Here is a 17,808-nt window from a genome sequence, read left to right on the forward strand (position 1 = left end):
ATCTTAGTACTGCCAATATCCATGGAGTTTTAAGTATAAATTAAAGTCACAGTGAATATGTAATTTTAAAGTTGCTAAACAGAATGAATAATGGGCCTCCAACAGCTGTAAAAAAGACGTCACAAGCAGAGGCACTGGATAACACTTTGGATGAGGACAATGAAATGGATTCATGAGAATTAGTTAACTGAATGCTCTGATATATGCAGTAGCGTTACTTACACACTTGATCTTAGACCAAAGTCCTAGAAGCGATGCTGCAGTCACCACAGCCCTTTCTCTCCTGCTAATAGCTTTTCTGAATGAAATTCTGTGGGACAATACTTTAATCATCGGGCGCATTTACAGAACCAACGCTAACGAAATGCTCAAAAAGGATAAAGGCCCAAGGATAAGGCAGCAGTTACCAGAGAGATGAAAGAAGGAACTCTGATAAGCAGAGAATTACCAAAATTTCAGAGAGGTGCGAATTCGAAATATAAATAAAAGTAATTTATATTGCCGAGATGTCTTATTAAGGATTAATAGGAAAATCTGGTTAGAAAAGGTGGTGTAAAATTATTTTAGCATTAAAAACTCTCAGGGATTAAAGGAATAAATGGGTCAATTAAGAGTACACCAACATGATGTGAGCAATGCTTTTTAAAATTTTTATGAGAAATTCTGATAAACAACTAAGAAGCTCAAAAACATTGTCCCTGTGTAACAATCCAAAAGAAGTATGGTATAAAGACCTAGAACTTTGGAACTCAGCAGATATATTTCCAACATTAAAAAATTATTACAGAGTTAATTCTGAAAAATAACTGAAATGCGTCACATGCTTTTATCAAAGCCCACATTTAACAGTCAACTTCCTCAGTCAAATTCTCAGAGTTATGAGATTACCATTACATAAAGATAAAGCTATCTACAAGGTAAAATCTGCAATTTAAGGTAACATCTCACTAAAATGAGTTGAGATAGCGTGCCTATGTTAAAAAAAGAATTGGTCTTAGGTAACATGTAAAACAATGATAAAACTCGGTATTTTAAAACTCAAAATAATTCATACAACAAAAAGCTACAAAATTGTAGTACATGGGCAAACTGGGCTGCATTTTCGGGTTCAGTTGTACATCATCAAATACAAGCTACCTGTTTTTAAAAGATAGTATTTTCAAGGTACTACTGGTTCTATTTTTATACTCACTATTGGTACTCTGTTAGATAACTACTTCAAGAAGCTTACCTTATTAATGTAAAACTGTGACAAGGTAGCAGCATTGATAGCCCACTCTATAGGATGGTAGGCATTGTGCTCGAGCTGGCGTTTTAGTGTACTATGGCAATAGTGAGCAGCCTTCTCAAACATTTCCAGATGCTGGTAGACTTGAGCTAGGTAATATAAGTTATGAGTATAAACCTTTTCAAATCTGTAAAGAAAAAAATAAACCAATATTTGTGTAATGGTTTACCTTTTTTTTTTTTTTCTGAGACGGAGTCTCGCTCTGTTGCCCAGGCCGGAGTACAGTGACGCAATCTTGGCTCACTGCCTCCGCCTCCTAGGTTCAAGCAATTCTCCTGCCTCAGCCTCCCGAGTAGCTGGGACTACAGGCGCCTGCCACCGTGCCTGGCTAATTTTTGTATTTTTGGTAGAGACGGGGTTTCACTATAATAGTCAGGCCAGTCTCAAACACCTGACCTTGTGATCCACCCGCCTCAGCCTCCCAAAGTGCTGGAATTACAGGTGTAAGCCACCGTGTCCGGACCATGGTTTACGTTTTATAAGTAAATTTCATATATATTTATTTTGATCCTCCCACCAACCCTTTGAGTTGGATTTGTTTAGTGTATCTATTTGACAGATAAGGAAACTGAGTCTCAGGTTTGAACAAGGTCACGTAACAAGTGGTAAATGGAGGTTTTACTCCTGTCAGAATCCACATTCTATAACCTTTATAAGTGCCTTTTTGAACAATCACTAATCTATGATATGTGGAAATATTTGCAAGGGCTGATTTCTATACCTACTCACCTTTTTGATCTCTCTTGTTCAGTAAGTTTCTCTTCTTCAGGAAGAAAACACTCAGTAGGATCAAGAGGAGGACTCCCAACCTACAATTAAGAAAAACAAAAGCTCTTTAATGTAAACACCAAGTGCCCTCTTCTGGAGGACCTGGAGAAATCAACTTCTACAAGCCAAATACATTTCATTTTTTCCTAGTTCATTTTTATGTTACTCAAGAAGTAATTTTCTGTTTTTTAAATTTTTATTTATTTATTGAGACAGCGTCTCTGTCACCCAGGCTGGAGTGGAGTGGCACAATCTCAGCTTACTGTAACCTCCGTCTCCCGATCCTCCCACCTCAAGCAATCCTCCTACCTCAGCCTCCCAAGTAGCTGGAACCACAGGTGTACACCACCAGTCCTGGCTAATTTTTATATTTTTTGCAGAGACAGGGTTTCGCTATGTCGCCCAGACTGGTCTTAAACTCCTGGGCTCAAGCAATCCACCTGCCTTGGCCTCCCAAAGTGCTAGGATTATAGGCGTGAGCCACTGCACCCGGCTCAACAAGTAATTTTCTTAACCATAAAATCTGAGTCAAACAAATAAAAGATACCCTGTAAGTTCACATTTGACAAAATTTTACTGTTGTTGCAGTTAAACTGCAAATATGCAAAAAATCCACCAATCTGCTTTTAGACATATATAATTCTTGAAGTATTTTTTCTTTTTTTAATTCTTATTTATTTATTTAGAGATGGGGGTCTTGCTCTGTTGCCCAGGGTGGTCTTGAACTCCTAGCCTCCAGTGATCCTCCTGCCTCAGCCTCCCAAAGTGCTGAAACTACAGGCATGAGCCAATGTGCCCAGCCTCTTTAAGTTTTTTTTTTTTTTTTTTTTGGAGATGGAGTCTCACTCTTTCGCCAGGCTGGAGTGCAGTGGTGCGATCTCGGCTCACTGCAACCTCTGCCTCCCGGCTTCAAGCGATTCTCCTGCCTTAACCTCCTGGGTAGCTAGGATTACAGACATGTGCCACCACCCCAAGCTAATTTTTGTATTTTTAGTAGAGATGGGGTTTCTCCATGTTGGCCAGGATGGTCTCGATCTCTTGATCTCATGATCCACCTGCCTCGGCCCCCCAAAGTGCTGGGATTACAGGTGTAAGACACTGTGCCCGACCCCTCTTTAAGTATTTCAAATGGCAATTTTGTCTGGTAAAAGGGCTCTTTTAAAAACATGCATAAGCAAAACAAATAGGAAAAATGTATATATTTCTACAGTAGTACTATTCTAAACTGACCACTAATAAAAATCAAATGAGAGATTTTAATATTTATTCTAATATTTTTTTCTCAAGGAAATAACAAAAGTGTATTACCCCCTTTCAATACAGGGACATTAAAACCAGATTCCATTATTTATTGCCTTGGGCAAGTCACTTGATCTCTTGTGTTTCTGTTTAGTCATCTGTAAAATAAGGGTAATAACAGTATCTATCTCATGAGGATTAAGTGAGTTAATATTTATAAATCACTTACAACCCCCCTCTTACGTCTTCCAAAAGAGCAGAACTACCTAACCTCTCCCTCATTCTACTTCTATGAGGATAGTCCCATCTACAAACACACTCTTGCTTTTAACTGAATTCATTAAACTCAAAAAGGAACAATGCTTTTCATAAAAATATGATTTTACATTCTGGATGTAAACACTAAAAGCATCACAACGTGGGCTCCTGGGATTCACATAAAGTAAAAACAACTAAGACAGGAAGCAAGGCCCAACGCAAACACAATAGATAAGTAATTCTTCAGAGAACTCTTCAACAATTCCGAGGGCTGCTTACCATGCTTACCCCTGTCTAGATGAGGGGAATTAATCAATATATTATTTTATGTACATACTTCACTGTTATGGCTTTCACATGTCATAGGTAATATTAACAGTCAAATCAGTCTCTTAACTGAAACAGAGGTACAACTAAGCACAAGGAATTTCACTGTATGTGTTATGTTTCCATATAAATACTATTTTTAATGAAATACTATTGATGCTCAGTAACTTTTTTTTTTTTTTTTTGTAAAGACGGGTTCTTGCTTTGTTGCTCATGTTGGTCTTGAACTCCTGGCATCAAGCAATCTTCCCACCTCGGCCTCCCAAAGTGCTGGGATTATAAGTGTAAGTCACCGCACTCAGCTTTTACATTTTATTTTACTTATTTTTGAGACAGGGTCTTGTTTGGTTACCTAGGCTGGCGTGCAGTGGCAGAATCCTCGCTTACTGCTGCTTTGACCTCCTGGACTGACCTCCCGGACTCAAGCCATCCTCCCACCTCAGCCCCCCAAGTAGCTGGGACCACAAGCACACACCACCACACCCAGCTAATTTTTTTTTTAGTTTTTGTAGAGACAGCGTATCACTATGTGGCCCAGGCTGATCTTGAACTTCTATGTCAAGCAATCCACCAACCTCAGCCTCCCAAAGTGCTGGGATTAAAGGCGTGAGCCACTGTGCCTGGCCTCAGACTTTACATTTTAAATTAACAATTTCACATACAAGACTGTGAGCCTAAAAGCAAGAAAGGGTAGACTAATATCTCTATTTGGTTTTGTGGCACTCTGCTCTTGTTAGTACTTCAGGAAGAAAGTTAAAATGCCAAGGTGCGAGGCCGGGCATGGTGGCTGATGCCTGTAATCCCAGCACTTTGGGAGGCTGAGGTGGGCGGATCACTTGAGGTCAGGAGTTTGAGACCAACCTGGCAACACGGTGAAACCCAGTCTCTATAAAAATACAAAAATTAGCTGGGAATGGTGGCGGGTACTTATAATCTCAGCTACTTGGGAGGCTGAGGCAGGAGAATTACTTGAACTCAAGAGGCAGAGTTTGCAGTGAGCCGAGATCACGCCACTTCACTCCAGCCTGGGCAACAGAGCGAGACTCCATCTCAAAAAAAAAAAGACAGAATCTTGCTCTGTCACCCAGGCTGGAATACAGTGGTTCGATGATAGCTCACTGCAACCTCAAACTCCTGGGCTCAAGCGACCCTCCTGCCTCAGTCTCCCAAGTAGCTAAAACTACAGGTGTGTGCCACCACATCTGGCAAATTTTTTAATTTTTTGTAGTGACGAGGTCTTCCTGTGTTACCCAGGCTGGTCTCAAACTCCTGGGCTCAAGTGATCCTCCAGCCTCAGCCTCCCAAAGTGCTGGGATTACAGGCATACCGAGCTTCTTATATCCTTTTGCAGTCAAGCATTCTGACACATGAATTTAGCAAACATAATTTTGTATGTTTAGTCTCTTTTATGTGATATCTAATGTTATTTCAAGTTTTTTAATGTTATAAAAGCACTTTATTAATGGATTTTTTTTTTTTTTTTTTTTGAGATAGGGTCTCACTGTCACCCAGGCCAGAGTGCAGTGGCGTGATCTCGGCTCACTGCAGCCTCTGCCTCCCAGGTTCAAACGATTCTCCTGCCTCAGTCTCCCAAGTAGCTGGGACTACAGGCGTGCGCCACCACACCTGCTGTTTTGTATTTTTAGTAGAGATGGGATTTCACCATGTTGCCCAAGCTGGTTTCGAACTCCTGATCTCAAGTGATCCACCTGCCTTGGCCTCCCAAAATGCTGGGATTACAGGCATGAGCCACCATGCTCAGCCGTATTAATGGATCTTTAAAGCAGACAGCTGTGACAAATAGTAATCCACAAGAAAACATTGTGCCTGATAATCTCCCTTTCAGATTAAAAAAAGTTTATTAAGGAAACAGATGGTAACACAGTGACTTGTCACCTTTGCAGGCTGTGACCCCTAAAGTGAGAGTTTTCAATGTTGGCTCCCCAGACCCCTAAAAGTTCTACAGCATCTCTTTTGTGCTACTGCAGTGGGGAGGAGGAAGAATCTGTAGTGGATTGGGCTCTGGGTCCTTCTAACCTGCTTAACCAGAGTAACTCAATCAATTTTTATATGCTGCATTTTCTGAAGTGTTTCATGGGTTAGAAAAAAAAATTCATTGAAAAACCATTGCCCTGAAGCAGTGGTTCTCAAAGTACAGTATGGTACTTAGACCAGCAGCATTTAAGCATCACCCATGCAGGATCTTATTAAAAATGCAAATTCCTAAGCCCCACCCCAGAACTACTAAATCAGAGCCTGGATACCCAGTCTGCTGTGCTTTCACGAGCTCTCCAGATTTTGACGGGTGCTAACATTTGAGAACCATTGCTTCAAAGATTTCAGATGTTTTGTTATAGTAGTTCTTGTTTCCTTCAAGTAGTGCTATTTTCATGGAAAACTAAAATAGAATGTTTAGATTATAAATACAAAAACATGCAAATAGTATTTTAGGATAACACTAGAATAATATTTCCTTTATAATTGTATTTAGACTAGGTTGCCATTATGTCCTATCCAAGGATTATTTTTTTAAAACCCTGAAGTCTTTAACACGCAATAATTTCAGCTATTAGGTGACTTCCCAGATAGCTCTATAGAGAAGTTCTAGGGCACAGTGAAGAGTCACACCAATATTACGAATGAGGGATTCTTACTATCAATTCTTGACTAGTTTCAATCAAAACTTAAAACTTATCTGACATGTAATATACCTCTTTCATATACTGATTATATAGTGCTTCTGATGACTCTAGGTAAGCCTGTGCAGTTTCAATTTCTTCTCTTTCAGACCACAAGATACCCAGGTTATTCTGGAAAATAAAGAAAAAGAGAAACAAACAATCATATAAGACTTCCAATTAAAGTAACTTTCATAGTTTTAAAGTCAATACTTATAACCAACCAAATAGTAGAGTTGGATTACCAATGAATTAATTATTCACAATGATACTGACCTCATGTATAGCAGCAGATAGCTGCTAAAATTAACCCCCAATGATCCCTGCTTCAGGGTATTCATGCTCTTATGTAACCTCTTCCCCTTGAGTACAGGCTGGTTTTAGTAATGTGCTTCTAACGACTAGACTATCACAGAAGTGATGGAAAGTCATTTCCAAGATTAGTTAACAAAACCCTTGATTTCCATTTTGGATGCTATCTATTGCCTGCTTTTTTTTTTTTTTTTTTTTTTGAGACGGAGTCTTGCTCTGTCACCCAAGATGGAGTGCAGTGGCATGGTCTCGGCTCACTGTGAGCTCCGCCTCCCGGGTTCATACCATTCTGCCTCAGCCTCCCAAGTAGCTGGGACTACAGGCGCCTGCCATCATGCCCGGCTAATTTTTTGTATTTTTAGTAGAGACGGGGTTTCACCGTTTTAGCCAGGATGGTCTCGATCTCCTGACCTCATGATCCACCCACCTCAGCCTCCCAAAATGCTGGGATTACAGGCTTCAGCCACCGCACCTGGTCAATTGCCTGCTCTTTCTTAAGGAAGCCAACTGCCATGTTGTGAGCCACCCTATGGAGAGGCCCATATGGAAAGGAAATGAGAGAGGTCAACAGTCTGAGGCCCTCAATCAAAAAGCCTGTGAGGAACTGAATCCTGCCAACAACCATGAGAGTAAGTTGGACATGGATCCTCCCGGCGTCCCAGTCTTCAAGTATTACTGCGAGCCCCAGCAGGTCAACAATATGATGTGGGCCTTTGAGTAAGGAACAATCAGCTAAGTCATGCTGAGATTTCTGAGATATTAGACAAAGATGGATCAGAAACATATAATACCTTCAAAATACTACACTCTTCCAGAGACCTTTTTTTTAAAAAAAAAGAAATAGGCCGGGCGTGGTAGCTCACGCCTGTAATTCTAGCACTTTGGGAGGCCGAGGCAGGTAGATCACTTGAGGCGAGAAGTTCAAGACCAGCCTGGCCAAAATGGTGAAACCCCATCTTTACTAAAAACATAAAAATTAGCCAGGAGTGGTGGCGTGCACCCGTAATCCCAGCTGCTTGGGGGGCTGAGGCACGAGAACTGCCTGAACCTGGGAGGCAGAGGTTGCACTGACCCGAGATCGTGCCATTGCACTCCTACCTGGGTGATGGAGCAAGACTCTGTCTCAAAAACAAAACCAAAACCAAAAAAATTATATATATGGGCCCGGCACAGTGGCTCACACCTGTAATCCCAGCACTTTGGGAGGCTGAAGTAGGCAGATCACTTGAGGTCAGGAGTTCGAGACCAGCCTGGCCAACATGGTGAAACCCCATCTCTACTGAAAAATACAAAAAAAATTTAGCCGAGTATGGTGGCAGACGCCTGTAATCCCAACTACTTGGGAGGCTGAGGCAGAAGAATTGCTTGAACCCAGGAGGTGGAGGTTACAGTGAGCCGAGATCGTGCCGCTGCACTCCAGCCTGGGCTACAGATTGAGACTCTGTCTCAAAAAAAAAAAAAAAATATATATATATATATATATATATATGTATGTAGTAGGGTTAGTCTACCTCACTTCCCTTGGAATAGTCAGTCCTTCAGGCACAAGGATACTTCTGAGGCTGGCCTTCTACCATCTTTTGCCACTAGGAAAGGAAGTTTTTAATGTAGAAATTCTTAACCTCAAGTCTAAGGATCCCCAAGGCATCCATAAAGAGAATTCAGAGTCCATGAATTTGGACAGGGAAAAAAATACAAATTTCTTTTCACCAATCTCCTATTAAAATACAGCATTTATTTTCATTATGAACACAGGAAATAAATTGTAGCAGTATTATAGGACCTGGGACTTTGTGAACAACAGAAATGAAAAAAAAAACCTTTCTATTATGCTAGTTTGCTGATATCTCAAAATATCATTTATGCTCATCATTACTTTAAAATCATCATCGATATTAGACACATTATATAATGTGTTAATAAAGAAGCATATATATTACTATATCATACATTTTGTTTTAAAAATCTTTTGGGCTGGGTGCGGTGGCTCACGCCTGTAATCCCAGCACTTTGGGAGGCTGAAGCGGGCAGATCATGGGGTCAGGAGCTCAAGACCAGCCTGACTAACATGTAACATGACCAATCAGTAAGTTATTAGGAAGGCAGAGCCCTTTGTATTAGTCCATTCTCATATTGCTATAAAGAACTACCTGAGACTAGATACTTTATAAAGAAAAGAGGTTTAATTGGCTCACAGTTCCACAGGCTGTACAGGTGGTACGGCTGGGGAGGCCTCGGGAAACTTACAATCATGGTTTCATGGTTTCAGATTTGTCACATACCAAGAATTGTTGCTTTCTGTGGCATAGTCTACCCTGGATATAGCAGGCCAAACACAACCCTGTCCCAAAAATAGAGTGTGACTAACCAGTTTCTGGTACTAGGTGAGTCTCTAGACTACCTAGGTTAGTTGCAGTGTGCTGCAGTGGGGCTTACTGGTGTCATGGTCAAAGGAGTTTCCCAAGCACTGTCTATCATCAAAGGAGAAATAAGTTGAACTAAAAAGTAAGGAAAAGGTGGCTTGTAGGTCTAAGATCAGGAAATTATAATCAGCAAGTTATTAGGAAGGCAGAGCCCTTTGTATTAGTTCATTCTCATATTGCTATAAAGAACTACCTGAGACTAGATACTTTATAAAGAAAAGAGGTTTAATTGGCTCACAGTTCCACAGGCTGTACAGGAGGTATGGCTGGGGAGGCCTCGGGAAACTTACAATCATGGCAAAAGGTGAAGGGGAAGCCCAAACATCCTACATGGCTGGAGCAGGAAGGGGAGAGAGCAAAGGGGGAAGTGCTATACACTTTCAAACAACCAGATCTCATGAGAACAGCAAGGGGAAATCCACCCCCATGATCCAGTCACCTCTCACCAGGCTTCTCCTCCAAGACTGAAGATCACAATTCAACATGAGATTTGAGTGGGGACACAGAGCCAAACCATATCACTCTTCAAGTCTCTATTACTTATGAGGTTTAATAACGTCCTCTATTATGTCAAGCCTCTATTACTTATGTAGTTTAATGAGGTCCTGGAAAGGACCTCATAAGTAACATAGAGGAGAGAACTATCCAATCTCAAAACATTATCAGTATGACCTATAGTCCTGGATACTGAGGACTGATCAAGTCACTTAAAAATATATATATACAATGGATATATTTTGTAAAGCCAGAAGACCAAAGTGCTATGTTCCAGTGGAATGATCAAATCACTTTTATTTTATTTTTCTTCAAATAGAGACAAAGTCTCACTATGTTGCCCAGGCTGGTCTCAAACTCCTGGACTCAAGTCTCAGCCTCCCAAAGTCTTGGGATTACAGGCATGAGCCACTGCGCCTGGCCAAAATATTTTTTGTTTTATTTTTTGAGACAGTCTCTCACTCTGTTGCCCAGGCTGGAGTGCAGTGGCACAATCTTGGCTCACTGCAACCTCCACCTCCTGGGTTCAAGCGATTCTCCTGCCTCAGCCTCCTGAGTAACTGGGATTACAGACGTGCGCCACCATGCCGGCTAATTTTTGTATTTTTAGTAGAGACGGGGTTTCATCATGTTGGCCAGGCTGGTCTCGAACTGCTGACCTCAGGCAATCCACCTACCTCGGCCTCCCAAAGTGCTGGGATTACAGGCGTGAGCCACCACGCCCAGCCTATTTATTTTTTTGAGACAGTTTCCCTCTTGTCGCCCAGGCTGGAGTGCAGTGGCGCAATCTCAGCTCACTGCAACCTCTACCTCCCAGGTTCAAGCTATTCTCCTGCCTCAGCCTCCAGAATAGCCGGGATTGCAAGCGCCCAACATCACGCCCAGCTAATTTTTGTATTTTTAGAAGAGACGGGGTTTTGCCATGTTGGCCAGGCTTGTCTTGAACTCCTGACCTCAGGTGATCCACCCACCTCAGCCTCCCAAAGTGCTGGGATTACAGGCGTCAGCCACCAAACCCGGCCCACCTTTATTTTTAAAATTAAATTAGGTTTGGTGTCTTGGATTTTTTTTTTAAAGCTTGACTCCACAGAGATAACCACTATTGACATTTTATTTGAATTATTATTACCATTTTTTTTTTTGAGATAGAGTCTTGCTCTGTTGCCCAGTCTGGAGTGCCGTGACATGATCTCGGCTCACTACAACCTCCGCCTCCTGGGTTCAAGCGATTCTTGTGCCTCAGCCTCCTGAGCAGTTGGGATTACAGGCACCTGCCACCACACCTGTCTAATTTTTATATTTTTAGTAGAGAGGGGGTTTCATCATGTTGGCCAGGCTGATCTCAAACTCCTGACCTCAAATGATCCACCCGCCTCGTCCTCCCAAAGTGCTGGGATTACAGCCATGAGGTACCGTGCCCAGCCTTTATGTGAATTATTCTTTAAATACAATATAAATCCTACTAAGGGTAGAAAAGCTACAATGGAAGGTCTTGCATCTTTCACATATCATATCCTTGCCACTATCAAACTAGGTAAGGAGAAAAGTAAAATATAAAATAAAAACAGCTAAAAAAGTATTACTGGTAAATTCTGCCAAACATGTAATGAAGTTTAACACCAACACTACACAAACACTTCCAGAAAAAAGGACAGAACACTTCCCATCTCATATTAAACCAAAGATATAACAAGAAAACTACAGACTGAAATCCTTCATGAACACAGATGCAAAGATTTTAAACAAAAATTTAGTGAATTCAGTTCAACAATATATAAAAAGGACAATACGTTATGACCAAATGGAGTTTATCCCAGGAATGCAAGATTAGTTTAACATTTACAAAAATCAATGTAATCCACCCTATTGACAGACTGAAAATGAAAAGACACGATCAGCTCAGTAGATACAGAATGAAATAACGATGTTGAGTGGAAAAAAGGTATACCAAAACAAGAGTATATACAATATGATTTCATTTATATAAAATTCTATGTAGGCTGGGTACAGTGGCACATACCTGTAATCCCAGCACTTTGGGAGGCCAAGGCAGGCGAATCACTTGAGGCCTGGGCAACATGGCGAAACCCTGCCTCTACAAAAAATACAAAAATTAGCTGGGCGTGGTGGCATGACCCTGTAGTCTCAGCTACTTAGGAGGCTGAGGTGGGAGGATGGCTTGAGCCCAGAAAGCAGAGGTTGTAGTGAGCCGAGATCCCGCTACTGCACTCCAGCCTGGGTGACAGAGCCAGACCCTGTCTCCAAAAATAAAATTTCTACATAGTCGCAGCTATTCAGGAGGCTGAGGTGAAAGGTTCACATGATCCCAGGAGTTTGAGGCCAGCCTAGGCAACATAGTAAGACCCTGTCTCTAAAATAAAATGAAATTCTACAAAACGCAGGGTTGGGGGCAAGCAGAAGGGAGGAAAAGAATATAGCAGAGAGGGAGGGACTACAAAGGAGCACAAGAAAACTTTTGGTGGTGACAGATATGTTCGTATCTTGATTGCAGTGATTGTTTCACAGGTATAAATACATATGTCAAAACTCATCAAACCGTACCCTTAAAAATATGTGCAGTTTATTATATGCCAATTGCAACTCAATGAATCTGTGAACAATAACAACAAAAAGTACTCCTATGCGTATATAACCTGGAGTGGGGACAGCAATCTACTAATTTCCTAGGAAATTTTACTAAAGTGAAGTAATCAAGATGATAGTGCCAGTGTGTACTGGTGATAACAAGAATCAGAAGGAATACCAGATAAAAATTATTCCTAAGTCACCTGGAACCCAGAGAAGACAGAAGTCTCTTTCGATAATCTAATGTAATATCAATCTCTTTTGATAAATAATATAGAGCCAAGTTCTGCAGTTCCCCAAGGAGAAGACACCAGATTAAGACAAAGCAGTTAGAATATCATGAATTCCCATTAACTGATACTTGCAAAACTCTTCCATATACACACACATATATACGTATTTGTATATATTCACATGTATATAAACTTTTTATTATATGTGTATATATAATGTAAATGTGTGTGTGTGTGTATACTTAGTCTTATACAAAAACAGGATCATTCTACGAATTATTATTTTTTTTCTGAGACAGGGTCTCACTCTGTCGCCCAGGCTGGAGTGCAGTGACACCATCTTAGCTTACTGCAGCCTTGATCTCCCAGGCTTAAGCAGTCCTCCCACCTCAGCCTCCTGAGTAGCTGGGGCTACACATGCATGCCACCACATCCAGCTAATTTTTATTTTTGAAAAACTGCTATTTATTTGACCAGAAAAACATTTTGGACTTAAGAAATGGCAATAACTGGCACATATACTAATTCAAAATATTTTCACAAAGCACCAAATAGAATAGTTCCCAATCTTTTCACTGAGAAACCTTTGAAAGAATGCCTAAAACTTAATCAGTTTATTTAGGTTTTTAATCAAGAAATCTAAAGCAGCCGATCAGAGTTTCTAATTACCATGAGATGACCAGGTTAACAACCTTGAGGTTGCAGGAGCTTTTAAAAGCTTTGTTTAGGCTGGGCTCAGTGGCTCATGCCCGTAATCCTTGCACTTTGGGAAGCCAAGATGTGAGGATCACTTGAGGCCAGGAGTTTGAGACCAGCCTGGTCAATATAGTGAGACCCCATCTCTATAAAGATAAAATTAAATTAAATTAAAAAAAAAAAAGCTTTGTTTAACCTATGCATTCTAACTAAGATTTGTTGACCTCAGGCTACTAATCACAGGTCCATGTGCCAGATACCTTGCACATACAAAATTGAGTAATAAGTATCATGTATAAAAGATAAAGACTATATGGTCCCTGTATATTTAAAAGGAATAATACCTAATTCTCATGGATGAACAATTAGTGAGGGGCAAAGAGACAGACAGAAATTACTAACCCACAAGGGAGAACCAAGCAAGGTCAGTAGAAAAGAGAAAAGTCCTGTGCTCTGGGAATGCAGCAGAAAGGGCACTGGGAGGTTGCAGGGACCAGGCAGCAATCCAGGTCATACCAGGAACATGAGTGGATGTCAGTAAGTGTGGGAAGGAGCCTTCAAGGCTGAAGAAAACTAAACGAGCCAAGACACAGAGCCACAGGAGTACTGCCTGTTCAGAAGACAGTGAAGCATGTGTTCTGGGTAACACGATGTGAACTAAGAAGAGACATAAAACTCAGGAAAACCTCACCCAACAAGAGCCCAGAAACAACACTGGTCTGTATTTCTTAACAGCAATTCAACAGAGAATCTGAGGTGGCCTGCAAAACTAAAAAGAGAGTAAATTATCTTCAAAGGACAGGGGCACCACATGCTCTTTGTGGAGGTTCAGTAGCCAAGGATCACCCTGCAGCCCCTCCCCAACCCTACTGTGATACCCCAGGCCCTTGGAATCAAATCCACTAGCAATAACCTTCCTTAATGGAAAATCTCTCCCCTCCCCAAATGTAAAACAAAAAAGATAAAAGCAAAGAAAACAAAACAAAAAGAGACCATCAGAGCAAGCTTTAGCCCTTATAACTCACCTATGCTCTACTGACAACAGGGTCTACTCCATTACTTAAACTGATTTGTAACACTGCTCCTACTACATCCTCCTCTTCAAAAAAAGTAAATAAACACCACACAAAATATAAACTTACCCCAAACAAAAGTCAGCATCAACCTAAGGATCCTACCGTAATATTACTACACTAACCCAGGATATTTTAATCTTCTTCCAACCCATTTACAAAAAAATTCCTCAACTGAGACCTCTGGAAGCATTACAAATACTGTTGCATTAGATTGTTCTTCTTGAGGTAGTTTTAAGTCTTGAAACAGAAAAAAATTTACCTATTTTTCTACACCACTGCTAAGGGGTAATTATTATAAAATGCCTACAACCAAAATCCCCATCCTCTTGATTCTTAAGCTATTAGAAATTTTTCCCTCATATCAAACAAATGGGAAACACACATAAAAAGATGAAAAGTCATGCAAAAATTTTTAAAAGGCCAGGCACGGTGGCTCATACTGGTAATCCCAACACTTTGGGAGGCTGGGGTGGGTAGATTGCCTGAGCTCAGTAGTTCGAGACCAGCCCAAGCAACACGGTGAAACACCGTCTCTCTAAAAATACAAAAATTAGCTGGGCATGGTGGCATGCACCTGTGGTCTCAGCTATTTGGGAGGCTGAGGTGGAAGGATCGCTTAAGCCAGGAGGGTGGAAGTTGCAGTGAGCTGCGAAGGTGCCACTGCTATGTAGCCTGGGCAACAGAGGAAGAGTCTGTCTCAAAAATAAAACACAAGCAAAAAAAAAAAAAAACCCCCACATAAAAAAGCAAGTGTATCATCATACGAACAGTCTAAACTTTGCCTAAGACAAAAAGTTTACTTGGTTTACCCAAGGTACAGGCATGTTATAAATAAAGTACTCAAGAAATTAACATCTTATAAAAATAGTGACAAAATTTTAGGTGGGAGCATAAAACTAAAATCAACTCATTCTCTGTCAAAGAGTTCTTCCAAAATGCCAAGTCTACGAGAAGGGATGTGTGGCAAACCATCTGCATGGGGCTCTCCCACACCAGCCCACTCTCAGGCCCACAGCCTTTACCCTTTTGCTCAGGTGCACTTCAGAAGTGCAGGGATATTGAATGCCTGCTCAAGGTAGACCAAGGAGCCTTGACGGATGTCGGCTAGCTTTTTGTACTGCACGTGATGACCTCCAGCACTTGCTGCCAATGTCTTAGCTTTGTCAAGTGCTTCTGGACCAGTGCGTGTCTCCAATGTTATTCATTTCTTAGTTTGGAGACATCGACATCCTCACTGATAACTTGCTCTGGTTTCTGGACGATAATTGCAATCTTTTTTGTAGGAAAGAAATATTCTGTCTGTCTTGCAATATCCAGAAACTTGTGTATACACTGATCAACAGCAGTTCCAATTTCTTCCTGATTGCTGCCATTGACATAGTCCTGACTTACCGGAGAGGCAAAGCAAGTCTGGAAAGATGACTCCACGTCGTCCACCAAAGTACTGTTAGAAGGTCTCAGAGCCCCCGGAGCTGCTGGTAAGTAAGGGAAGCCTGGCCCCAGAGCCCCAGTTGTGGTCAGGGCCCCGATGGCTGCCCAAAGAACATACTGCCTAGCAAAGCAGCCATGCCTGGAATAATTTTTTTTTTCTTATTTTTAGTAGCAACAAGGTGTCACTATGTGCCCAGGCTGGTCTTGAACTCCTAAGCCCGAGTGATCATCTCATCCCAGCCTCCCAAAGTGCTAGGATTACAAGTGTGAGCCACCACACCCGTCCTTTTCTACATAATTCTAAACATGGCCTATAGTCTTCTCCCTCTCTCTTCATATTGCCAATTTTTGTTAATATAAATTATTATTTTTAATAATTGTGTACTGTTCTTCTGTTTGGATGTAATGGAATTTAATCATATTCCTACTGACATTTATATTGTTTTCCTTTTCTTTGCTTTTTGAGACAGGGTCTCACTCTGTTGCACAGGCTGGAGTGCAGTGGCACAATCTTGGCTCACTGCAGCCTTGACCTCCTGGGCTCAAGCGATCCTCCTGCCTCAGCCCTGCGATTTTCCTTCTTTAATAATCAACACTGCTGTGATAAACATCCATGTTCACCTATCTCAATATTATTTTAACTTTTTAAAGTATTTTTCTTTTTTTCATCCCTTCTTTTCACAGGTGTTGACCAATATTACTTTAGAATATTGATGTGGATTTTGTTGTTGTTGTTGAGAAAAGGTCTTGCTCTGTCACCCAGACTGGAGTTGCAGTGGCATGATCATGGCTCCTCCAGGGCCTCAAGTGAGCCTCCCAAGCTCAGCCTAGCCTCCCCAGTAGCTAGGACTACGGGCGTGTACCACCACGCCTGGCTAGTTTTGTGGGTTTTTGGTTTTTTTTTTTAAGAGACAGAATCTCACTTTGTTGCCCAGGCTGGTCTTGAACTCCTGACCTCACACCATCCTCCCACTTCAGCCCCCCAAAATGCTGGGATTACAGATGGGAGCCACTGTGCCCTGCCCAGATTTATTTAATAAACCAAGTACCATATAAACGGGAAACAAAAAGTATTATAAGAATTCAAAGGTAGGAAGGAGAGATCAGTTTGGCCCAAAATGGTCCCAAGAAAGTTATTAATACTAAAGGAAGTGATTCTTGAGATAGGTTTTCAAGAATGGGGAAGAATTCCCTAAGATGCAAACAAATGAATTTGGTAAGAAAGGAAGCTGAAAATTTTGGACATTTTATTTTGAATTAAGAATGTATTCCGAGCCAGGCACAGCGGCTCAGGCCTGTAATCCCAGCACTTTGAGGTGAGCCAGAAGGATCACTTGAGTCCAGGAGTTCAAGACCAGCCTGGGCAATATAGTGAGACCCCCATCTACAGAAAATTTTAAAAATTACCAAGAATGGTGGCATGCGCCTGTGGTTCCAGCTACTATGAAGGCTGAGGCAGGAGGAATGCTTGAGCCCAAGAGGTGGAAGCTGCAATGAGCTATGATGGTGCCACTTAACTCCAACCTGGGCGACACAGTGAGACCCCATCTCTAAGAAAAAAACAAAAACAAAACAAAACCAAAAAAGAATGTACTCCGGTCATTGTCATTTCCTTGAGACGTTATGATTTAAATTACTTTGGATTTTCTTAACAGAATGAACAGGAGTTGGACTGGTGGAGAGGAAAGCGCATGACGATGTAGGAGGGTCTCGGACACCAATGCATCGCCACGTCTAAGTGAAGCAGCAGCAAGCGATGTTGGTGTGGGCGACGAGGGTGGACACGGAGTTTGGGGACGGACGACTGCGGCAGATCTAGTTACAAGGCAATAAGTCCTTAAGACTGGCTTTTTTGAAGACCACAGACGCTCTCTGGGACTCAGTCCAGAGCTTCCAAAACGTGGGGACGAATTGAGCCTTACAACGTCTGCCCTTGGCCTTGGCAGGGGCTCCTCCCCATCCCTCGCCATTTGCCGACAGGGGCCGGCCTGGCCGGGC

At 41.6% G+C, this 17,808-nt stretch overlaps 1 protein-coding gene and 1 pseudogene across 1 annotated transcript in view; both read right to left on the reverse strand.

The window, feature by feature from the left end:
* The window catches only part of KIFBP (kinesin family binding protein), a 28,211-nt gene that overhangs the window by 9,850 nt on the left and 553 nt on the right, over nucleotides 1-17,808 (reverse strand). Inside the window, exons 2-4 of the mRNA XM_054436641.2 lie at nucleotides 6,592-6,690; nucleotides 2,018-2,097; nucleotides 1,232-1,415 (exon numbers count right to left, since the gene is read on the reverse strand). Coding sequence (XP_054292616.1) covers nucleotides 1,232-1,415; nucleotides 2,018-2,097; nucleotides 6,592-6,690 — 363 coding nt within the window. The remainder of the gene's footprint in view (nucleotides 1-1,231; nucleotides 1,416-2,017; nucleotides 2,098-6,591; nucleotides 6,691-17,808) is intronic.
* Nucleotides 10,959-17,804, reverse strand: LOC134740203 (mediator of RNA polymerase II transcription subunit 28-like; annotated as a pseudogene).

This window comes from Pongo pygmaeus, chromosome 8, assembly GCF_028885625.2.
Source record: "Pongo pygmaeus isolate AG05252 chromosome 8, NHGRI_mPonPyg2-v2.0_pri, whole genome shotgun sequence".
Classification (NCBI taxonomy): domain Eukaryota; kingdom Metazoa; phylum Chordata; class Mammalia; order Primates; family Hominidae; genus Pongo; species Pongo pygmaeus.